Here is an 11,016-nt window from a genome sequence, read left to right as displayed (position 1 = left end):
GACGAAGTGGAAGTCGGAGCAGGTTCAGGAAGCTGTGGGTCAGGCTAAGAGACCCAAGACCTCTGATACCCATACCAGAGGCTAGCAGGTTCGGGCCGTTGCGCCAAGTGTGGCAAGCCGCATAGTGGAGCTTGCCAGTCAGCAGGTTCAGGAAGTTTTATTTGTTGCCAGTCGGGCCACGTGAGCAGAGATTGCCTCAGGAGGGCTCTAATTTGCTTTCATTACAATCAGACCGGCCATAAAAAGGCCGATTGTCTGAGGTTGTATAGGGGAGCAGTGGTGGTGCCTGCGCCAACCATCTTGAGGATTATTGATGGCCGCCAGGGCAAGGCGGAGGCTCCTGTGGTGAAAAGCAGGGCTTTTCAGCTGACCACCGATGAGGCTCGTGCAGCGCCGAATGTAGTTACTGGTATGTGTTTTAACCCTATCTTTTATTGCTTTCTTTTGTTTATGCTTATGTGTATTATGATCTTGTATAGGGACCTTTTTGGTCAATGATTTGTCTGCTCATGTTCTATTCGATTCGGGGGCTACCCGATCCTTTGTATCTCTTGCGCTCAGCAAGAAGTTTCGAGATGCCCTGGGGACCTTGGATTCCCCCTAGAGGCGGAGATTGCGGATGATCGTACCATGAGTGCTTCGAGGGTTTTCCGTGGGTGTGTCATGAACATGTTTAGCGAGAGATTCTCTATTAATTTGGTGTTGGTTCCCGTGAGAGGATCAAAGGTTATCTTCGGGATAGATTGGTTGGGCCCCAACAGGGTCGTGACTGATTGCGAGTGGCAGCTAGTGGTTCGAACCCCAAGTGGTGGAGAACTTGATATTTTTGGTGGGAGAGCTTTGCAGAGGCCAGCTCTCTGTTCAGCTGCGAGGGCCAAGAGATATCTGCATCAGGATTGTTCTGGGTTCTTAGCTGATGTTTCTGACACATGGGTTGAGGACACGACAGAGTTAAATAGGGTACCCATTATGCGGGATTTTCCTGATGTTTTCCCCGAGGATTTGCTTGAAGTGCCTCCCAAGAGGCATGTTGAGTTTTAGATTGATTTGGTAGCCGGTACGGCTCCGATAGCCAAGGCGCCGTATCGCCCGACACCACCTAAGATGTCAGAGTTGTCTACGCAGCTACAGGAGCTGCTAGACAAGGCTTTTATTCGTCCGAGTAGTTCTCCATGGGAAGAAGCGATTCTATTTGTGAAGAAGAAAGATGGTTCACACAGGATGTGCATTGACTATTGTGAGTTGAACAATCCAACGGTACCGTTACCCACTTCCTAGGATTGACGATCTGTTTAATCAGCTTCAGGGTGCATCTTGGTTTTCTAAGATTGGTTTATGGCCGGGATATCACCAGATGAGGGTCAGGGATGAGGATGTGCAGAAGACATCCTTCAGGACTTGTTATGGTCATTACGAGTTCGTGGTGATGTCATTCGGGCTCACCAATGCACTGGTGGCGTTCATGGATCTCATGAACCAGGTCTGCAGGTCGATGCTGGATCGGTCTGTGATTGTATTTGTCGATGATATTCAGGTCTATTCCAAGACCAACGAACAGCACGAGCAACATTTGCGAGAGGTGTTGGAGATGCTAAGGAGGGAGAGGCCTTATGCCAAATTCTCCAAATGTGAGTTTTGGTTACGCGAGGTGCAGTTTCTGGGGCACATCGTCAACCAGAAGGGAATCTTGGTTGACCCAAAAAAGATCGAGGTTGTGATGCATTGGGAGGTCCCAAGGACCGTATCTCAGATTCGGATTTTCTTAGGTCTCACAGGGTATTATTGGAGATTTATCCATGATTTCTGCAAGATTGTTGTGCCTTTGACCCGCCTGACAAAGAAGAGTTTGACCTTTCGTTGGGAGCCTGATCAATAGTTGGCTTTTGAGACTCTGAGCCGAAGATTGTGTGAGGCCCCGATTCTCGCTCTCCCTAAGGGTTTGGATGATTTCGTGTTTTACTGCGATGCCTTTATTACGGGTTTGGGAGCTGTTCATATGAAGTAGGGCCACGTGATTGGTTACGCTTCTAGGAAGCTGAAGCCTCATTAGGCGAACTACTGCACTCATGATTTGGAATTAGGAGTTGTAGTTTTTGCCCTCAAGATCTGGAGGCACTATATTTATGGTGTCCGGTGTACTATCTACACCGACCAAAAGAGTTTGAGATATTTGATGGATAAGCCAAATCTGAATATGCTGTAGCGGATATGGTTGGATGTGGTAAAAGATTACGATTGCGAGATTTTGTACCACCCTGGGAAGGCCAATGTGGTGGCCGATTCTTTGTGCCGCAAGGCGGAGAGTACTCCTTTCAGAGATGTTTTCTTAAGGATGGTCGTCACCTTGCCTTTATTAGATTTAATCAAGGAAGCTTAGGTGGAGGGTTTGAAAAAAAGAAAATTGGAAGGTCGAGCGGATCAGGGGACAAGTTCCCTTGTTTATCAGGGATAGTCGTGGATTATTGACTCAGTGTGGTAGAGTTTGGGTCCCGACATTAGGTGGGGTGAGACAGAAGGTTCTGTAGGAGGCGCATAAGTCAAAGTTTTCTATCCATCCGGGGGCCACTAAGATGTACAAGGATTTGAGGTTGATTTATTGGTGGCCCTGTATGAAGAGGGAGATAGCTTGGTTTGTCGAATGATGTCTGACTTGCAGAAAAGTCATGGCCGAGCATCAGAGACCCCACGACAAGATGCAGCCTTTACCCATTCCCATGTGGAAGTGGGAGGAGATCACTATGGATTTCAACACAAAATTGCCAAGGAAGGCACACGGTGTTGATTCTATCTGGGTCATTGTGGACAGACTGACTAAGAGTGCACATTTCATACTGATTGCCGAGAGCATATCCACGGAGAAGCTAGCAGATGTTTATGTCCGGGAGGTGGTAGTTCAACACGGGGTGCCAGTTTCGGTGGTCTCGGACCGAAATGTTCGTTTCACCTCCACGTTTTGGAGGAAATTTCATGAGGAGTTGGGTACTCAGTTATATTTTAGTGCAGCATACCACCTTCAGACCAATGGCCAGAGCGAGTGGACGATCCAGATGCTCGATGATATGCTATGGGCTTGTGTGTTAGATTTTGGAGGGAGTAGGGATACTTACCATCCACTGGCCGAGTTCTCTTACAAGAACAGTTATCATGTCAGTATTGATCGACCACCATTTGAGATGTTGTATAGGAGAAGATGCACGACCCAGATTTGTTGGGCGAGGTTGGTCATTGGGTCATGGGAAGCACCGATGTGGTGCTTAAGACTACCACTACAAATAAAATGACATTTAGTGGCATAGAAAAAGTACCACTAAAAACTGAAAAGTGCCACTAAAGCCACCCTGGGAATCAGCGGCACAAAAAAATAGTGTCACTAAAAGTCGTGCCACTAAAGACCTTTAGTGGCATTTTTTGGTTGTGTCGTTGCAGCCTTATTAGGTTTTAGTGGCACTTTTCTATTATGCCACTATAACACATGTAGGTTTTAATGGCACTATTTTTATGCCACTATTTAACTGTAAAAATAAATATTATTTACATGATTTTAGTGATATTTTTAAAATAAAAAATTATACTAAAAAATTAGGTCTGGTTTTTTAAATTTTAAATAGAATATAAATTTAAAATAAGACAATTAAGATAATATATAGAAAATACAATATCATTACTTTAAATCAAACTTGTCTAACAACAATATTCTCACTACTCAAAACACAATTGTCTCCAAAAAAAAAAGATTAATAAGCCTAAATGTTGTGATAGTACTCCAAACATAATACTATTGAAGTCAATACTTGTTGAGGAAGAAACATAAAACTTGATTGACCTCTAACTTTGTATAATTATTCATCTTGAGTTTTTCTTCTAGGCAAATGGCTCATGTGGTAACGAGCATGACACCATATGAATCAACAAATTTGTCACCCTTAGAAAAGAACATAACATTGTATGAATCCATAATTTTGTCTCGCCTCCTACAAGAAAAATGAAAAAAAAACTTCAGTAAGTGAATAATCAAGAAAAAGGAACAATTTGTAAACATTGGTTTCCTTAATAGAATTCCTTCTCAGATACTACAATTTTAAACGCTTGAAGGTATAAATAAAAAGAATAGCAATGTCCTTCTCATTTATAATTTTTTTTCTAATTATAGCATTATATTATGAATAATTTTAATAGGTACCTACAACCACAATAGGCAACCATTACAACATATTAACAATTTGTATAAATATATTATTAAATGGATAAAAAAGTACCTTTATGTAACTAAGGATGATGAAACAAGAATAATTTTGAGAATGTTGCCTTAATACGTCTCGACAAAGGGTACCTGTAATGATGTACCATAAGAAAATTAAAGAATATCAAGAAGAGATATCCTAGTTCAAGAAACATTTTGATAAGAAAAAAGAACAGAAGTGCAGTAGTTTTGTTAAACTTTTTTTTTCTAATTATAACATTGAACTTTGAAAGTACAATGCTATAAGTTTACAACATTATTAGTTTGTTACCAAACTACTCCTCTAAATAACATATCACAAGCTCATAAAAACCCTTGAAATGATAAAAAAAGGAAAAAAGACATGAAATTTACCAAACTACCCCTTTGCGAAAGAATAGTTAATACACATTATAACATGAAGATTTATCAAATTTTACAGCAATTCCATGTTACATCCCCTTACTATACCAATAAGCTAATAGTAGAACCGGTAATTATGTCCCTAGTTCATGATAAATCAACATACCTTCAGTTATTAACATCATAACAAACAGACTTGGGCATGTGTGTTTACTACACTAATACACTATCAATTCATACTAACAAATATTAGCTTGGCTTCATTGGTTAAAATCTGTTGTTGCAAGGATTCATGAAAAATTAATGAAAATAAAATATAAAAAAAGCCTAAAGAGTGGATTTTTTTCCAATGTATGATAAACGGAAAACATAAGCATGCCTTTGATCTTATATACTCCGTTTATAGTTGTTTGCTTTATTTCCTATTACTATTTGTTTTGATTATGCGACTTAATATAATATCAAAATTTGTATGAAAATTCAAACCAAGAACCCAAATTGGGTTATCTTGGAAACTCATAAACAAAAAAATTAGATGAAATTAAAGTAGCCATGTCAAAACTGATGCATTTTCACCATAAAATCAGGAAAATGAGAGTGAAATTTAAACAACTATGAAAATATAAAACCCAAAAAAAGGTAAAACGATTAGACCAGATTAAAGTAATCACTAGAAGAATAACAGAAAGAAAAAATGAATATTTGTTAGAACTTACATCCTGACCCCATTCTTATATTTCCTAATCTTCATAATCCAGTTAACAAAGAGAGAATCGGTCCATATAAAAAAAATATTTGAAACTGAAAAAAATGTTCATCAGATGATATATAGAATTCTGATTACCCAAAGAGAGAATGGGAGTTCTTGTGAACTTTTAAGAGGTACCTGTTGATAATGATTGACGATAGCAAATGGAGTGGAACAATACCCGCTACAGTTGACTATAATAATGTCAATGTCGAGAGGGGAGAGCTGCGTTTTAGACAGAAGGTCTTCAAAAACTGGGAACATAACCATTTGAGCTTCGTTAATGACATCTTCATGAGCTGATCTTGGTGGGATGTAGTGTAGAGCTGGAGGAATGCACGTCTTTTGACTTTGCCCTGAAGACACCAAAACTCTAGACATGAAATCAACACTTTTTTGGTCAAGAGAGTGAACGATACGTGAGTGTTCAAGGAAAGAAAAAAAGGGTACTCTCCAAAAGTGTGGTAGCTTTAGGCAGGAGTAGTCTACAAGTTAGATTTCTGAAGAAAGAAATAGGGACTTGAATCTGAAACCTATTTCCCAAATAGATTCATCTTCAAACGCCACAACCCAAATAGAGAATCAACACATAGTAAAACCGTAAATTGGGGATAAAAATTTACCTTACAACAATCTTCAAAATCCAATCTAAATTACAAACATGATACTTTGCAAGCCCTAGTCGCAAAATCTGCTGAAAAGGAAGATTCAGACAAGAAGAGACGTAAAGAGAGTGATGGATAGGGGATGGTGTGTCTATGCAAGTGAAAGAGGAGTGAGAAGAGTGTATGCACATAGAATGAGCAAGGGAAGAAATGAGTTGAAACATAAGTCGATTTGGGGTTGGGGTGGGACGATGGTGTTGATTTTTGGAGGGTGGGGATTAGGTCAAAAAAATTGGAGATCAAGAGGGAAGATGAAAACGAATTCGGGGTGGCGGAAAACTTTTAATTTTCAGGGTTCAAAGCGGCAAAACTAAAACTGATTATGCCACTAAATGTAATTTAATTTGTAGTGTACAGAGTTGATTCAGTAGGTGCACGAAAGATTGCGGGTCGTGAAAAGTCGACAGAAGAGTTATACTGATCGACGACGTTCAGACCTCGAGTTTTAGGTAGGGGAATTGGTACTGCTGAAGGTGTCACCTTGGAAATGTGTCATCCGATTTCGGAAGCAGGGCAAGTTGGGCCTCCGATTTATTGGACCCTTCAGGATTACTGCCCAGGTAGGCAGGGTTACATACCTACTTGAAACATCCCAAAAATATAGGCCAAAAATTTCATTTTTAAAACATTAATAATACCATAAGTATCATCATCATCATATAAAATCATAAATGATGTATCTCAAAATATAGTAATATCTGTCAACATCTCAAAATCTCATATCAAATATCAGAGTAAATCTCCCAGGCTAGAAAACTGTGGTGTGTGTCATGCGATCATCCCGAGCCCTTCCCCTTGCTAGTGGAAGTACCTGAAACCAAAACTGAAAACTGTAAGCACGAAGCTTAGTGAGTCTCCCCAAACCACTACATACCATACACATAATCATGCAACTAGGAGATACGGGCCCCACCCACTCTCATGGAGATTCGGTCCCCGCCTACACTCTGTTGTCTAGGAGATTCGGGCCCCGCCCACAATCCGCTATCTAGGAGATTCGGGCCCCGCCTACACTCCGCTATCTAGGAGATTTGGGCCCCACCCACACTCCGCTGTCTAGGAGATTCGGGCCCCGCCCACACTCCGTTGTCCGACATGCACACAAGTATCACACAGACAACAAGTATATTTACTTCTATCAATCAATCACATAACTATACTCAAATAATACTATGAGTTTCGGGCCTGCCCACACTCGGCTGCTACGAGTTTCGGGGCCCGCCTACACTCAGCTACTATCATATCATATACACAGGCCGACCTTGGTGTCGTAGACCCGTTCCTACTGAAGGAAACTCACCTCGTAAGACTAACTGCTGAAAACTCGAGTGAAAAATCCATGACTGCTACTCCGGCGACTCCCCGACTATCAATTTCATAATAACACTTAATCAAAATCTGATAATCGTTCTTAGGGTAAAATGACCATTTTACCCCTGGTCAAAGTCAACATCCTGGTCAAAATCAAAGTGAAGGTCAACTCCCAGTCAACCCCAATTCGTTAAGTTATCTCCCAACTCGACGAGTTCATGCACTATAACATCCTGTTCTGGATCGTCCGTGATTTAGGGATTCGTGGGCTACAAACCGGGCATGAGGAAGTCTCGGGGCTGCGACGAGTTGAAGCGTAGGGGTTCTCGTCGCTTTTACGTACATATGAGGATCATGGGAAACGGACTTATAACAAGGGAGCTATGACAGTTTGAAGATTGGGCAAGATAAGTCCTTTAATTGAAAAAGGTGGCAACGGAGTACACTGGGCGTACGTGTGTGTACGCTTAGCGTACTCATGTGCGTGAATTTTAAGCGGATCCACCTAGTACGTTGGGCGTACAAGATGGTACGTTGGGCGTACTAGGCAGAGAAGGAAACCCTAAATAAGGGGAGGTGTCCCTATATAAAGAATGAGATGTCCTCATTCCTGGCCACCATTCTCAGTCAACAAACCCTCCAAAACCCTAAACCTTTGTTCATAGAGCTTGTGAGTGCATTTGAGAGCCTTTGAGTGACCTTGTGTGTTCTTGGAGTGAAGAAGAAGCTTTGGAGAAGAAGGAGTAAGAGTCCAGGCCCTTGGATCTGAGCATATATCTGTTGGGAGCTTCATATTGAGGTATAAAGCTTCAAGGTTTCTTACTATTTTGATTTATGCATTATAGTAGAGTATTTTAGGGTTTTTGTCCCAAAATTTTGAGACTTTATGAGATATTGAGCTTCAGAGACTTTGATAAACCCTTTTGAGTGCAATTAGTGGTGCAGTATCATAAAAATCAAGCCTTGGTCGTTGGAATCAAGCCATTCAAGAGAAATGAGCTTTTTGAGATGAGAGAATGTGTGTTTTGTGTGTTTATGACCATATCAGCCATGCAAAGGCTTAAAGTCACTGACTTTATGGAGTAAGAGCTATTAGGGAGTCCAGATCTGAGAAATGAGCTAAGGTCTTAACGAGTTAAGACCAAGAGAATGGACTAAGCAAAACTGGGCGTACGCCCAGCGTAATTCCAGTACGCCCCGCGTACTGGGTTGGTGTCCCCGATCAGATTCGTGTATGCTAGAGTACGCTGAGCGTACCAAGGGATGTACGCCCCGCGTAACCTCACTGTGAGCTTTTTGGGCTGAATTTTATAATGGGCCTTGAGGGTTGGGCATGGATCTTTGGGCTTGTGTATTAGAGACTTTGAGCAGAGAAATATTATATTATGCCTTGGGCCCTTGTGTTGGGCTTGTCACTTGGACTTGAGAGTTGGGCCTCGGGAGAGCCCAATCATTATCGGGCCTTGGTGGGCCCAATGATTTTTAGGTTATTAATGGGCTAGTTAGTGGACTACCTGTAGACCTAAAGAGTGAGGATTTCGACTTAGATCTTAATGGAGTAATTGTGGATTTTTGTCAAGTGTTAGAGACCGGTGCAACAGCAACATCTATAGGAGTTGTTCATCATCCGAGGTGAGTCTTCTCACTATACTTACCTTGAGTGGTAATCTATGTGTGACTGGAGGGTCGTATGTGCATATACTGTGTATTGAGATATCCTGCTTATTGTCTTTGTGATTTATGTTGTGTATATTTATGAGTTTACTGAGTTAGGACCGGAGGGTCCATATGAGTTACGGCCGGAGGGTCCACCTGAGTTGTGGGACTGGAGCGTCCCATTGAGACACATTGACCGGAGGGTCTTATTGAGCTATAGTCATGAGAGGATAATGAGATATGTGTGGTATTTTGGGGAACTCACTAAGCTTCGTGCTTACCGTGTTATGTGCTACATGTTTCAGGTTCTTTTCAGGATCGCGGGAAGGCGTCAGTTTGATTGTACACACCAGAGAAAAGAGTTATGCTTTGAGGATCCTGGATTGTAAATTAAATAAATGGGATTTTTGTGAAAGGTGTTTTGAGAATTACGTGATTTTAAATGAAAATTTTGTTTGAAAATTTACGTTGTTTCAAGTTGGTATCAGAGCCTTGGTTTGAGGGATTCGGATGCACCTACGGGTGTGTTTGGACTCAAATTGAGGATTTGAGAAAAAAATTCAAAAGAGATAAATTTTTCTAAAATGAGAAAGAGTTTAAGAGAAAACGAGTTGGAGCCGTGTGTACAATCAGCCAGAGCCGGAACGGTGATTTCCCAAAATACCCTTACTTTTGTGTTATGAGATATTATGAGATATTTTATGAGATATTATGCATGTTAGAGGGTAGGCTAGGTATTTCATATTTTAGGACTAGAGTGGCCTGATTTGTGATGCCTTAGCCTAGGAGTTGCTGCTATCTGTGATGTGTTTTGAGTATGAGCTGAGTAAGAGTATTTAGCAGGAATCACCTAGAGAGAGTTATGAGTTGAGTGATGATCTAGTAGAGATACCTAGATGTTCATTTGAGGAGTTTACTGATAGAGTAGTGAGATACCCATGAGAGGAAGGGATGCCTGAATATGGTAAGGTCTCTCAGAGTTGCGTATATAGCAAGTGGAGTTGTGTGCTAGAGTGATTCGATGCCTGAATGCTGCTTGCTTTGTGCTTTGTGGAACTTTTGATGATGGGAGACAGCTACTAAGTGAATATGACGATATTCAGGAGGTAGATGGCTGGCATCATAAGGAGTTGTTCAGCAGCTGATGGCAGAAGAGTGTGAGAACATAGGAAGAGCCTAGGAAGTGACTTGAGTTACATGAGTACACTGATGGATGAGGGTATTCGCTGGAGGGCGAACATGTGTATCGGGATTGGTGATCGAGAAGGTTGAGCAGCTACTTAGGAAATCTGGGACGGTCCATGTGGAAAGTATGGGTAGATGTGGCAGGTAGTATGGGCCCGTACTACTGAAAGCAGAGGACCCATACTCGAAACAGGGAGAATACCAGAGGTTCTAAGTAGCAGATTGAGAAGAGAGAACATGGTTCGAGTACCATGATTCGTAGCAGATTGAGAAGAGAGAACATGGTTCGAGTACCATTATTCGTAACAGATTGAGAAGAGATAACATGGTTCGAGTACCATGATTCATAGTAGATTGAGAAAAGATAACATGGTTCGAGTACCATGATTCGCAGCAGATTGAGAAGGGATAACATGGTTCGAGCATCATGATTCGTAGCGGATAGTACTTTTGAATTTACTAGTTGTCCTGTTGTGATTGTCTAGACGGAGGACGGATATGATAGAGTGTGGGGCCAGAGGGCCATGTTGAACGAGTTTCAGTAGGACATACTTGGAGAGGGAAATCGAGTTAGTTCTGAGAGATTCCATTGGTGAGATTCCAGTCGGATTCGCAAGACTCAGGAATGAGTAGATATGAGATTTTATTACGGTCTGAATGGAGCAATCAGGCGATAGTTGAGATGTCACTTTTTGTGACGAGAGTTGCGTTGTTCCTGTTTCCTGGGAGAAGCAAAATAGATATCGAGCTTCCGGTTTCAGAGTTGGAGGTAAACCCTGCGGGGTAGCATATGGTTGCGACCTTTTCATCAGAGTATTTGAGCAACATGTCTACTGCGAAGTATTTCCTTTACCATGAGAGAGTCATTA

At 41.5% G+C, this 11,016-nt stretch overlaps 1 protein-coding gene and 1 long non-coding RNA gene across 3 annotated transcripts; one reads left to right on the top strand and one right to left on the bottom strand.

The window, feature by feature from the left end:
* Nucleotides 1-630: 630 nt before the first annotated feature.
* Nucleotides 631-1,041, top strand: LOC145121415 (uncharacterized). The gene has a single exon (XM_079057165.1). The coding sequence runs from the start codon at nucleotides 631-633 to the stop codon at nucleotides 1,039-1,041; it is 411 nt and encodes a 136-aa protein (XP_078913291.1).
* A 2,596-nt stretch (nucleotides 1,042-3,637) lies between these two features.
* LOC145118997 (uncharacterized) lies at nucleotides 3,638-6,276 on the bottom strand. 2 transcript variants are annotated; one of them, XR_013713585.1, is made up of 4 exons: nucleotides 5,954-6,276; nucleotides 5,469-5,703; nucleotides 4,257-4,330; nucleotides 3,638-3,971 (listed from the first exon to the last, which is right to left on the bottom strand). It is a non-coding gene; the product is annotated as an uncharacterized LOC145118997 (long non-coding RNA). The 2 variants fall into 2 exon arrangements; XR_013713584.1 differs by having other exon boundaries at nucleotides 5,469-5,686; nucleotides 5,954-6,273.
* Nucleotides 6,277-11,016: the final 4,740 nt, after the last annotated feature.

Source organism: Lactuca virosa, chromosome 6, assembly GCF_052849685.1.
Source record: "Lactuca virosa cultivar CGN04683 chromosome 6, Lactuca_virosa_CGN04683_v6, whole genome shotgun sequence".
NCBI classification, from domain to species: Eukaryota; Viridiplantae; Streptophyta; class Magnoliopsida; order Asterales; family Asteraceae; genus Lactuca; species Lactuca virosa.
The sequence above is the reverse complement of the archived record's forward strand: the minus strand, read 5'-3'. Positions and strand labels throughout refer to the sequence as shown.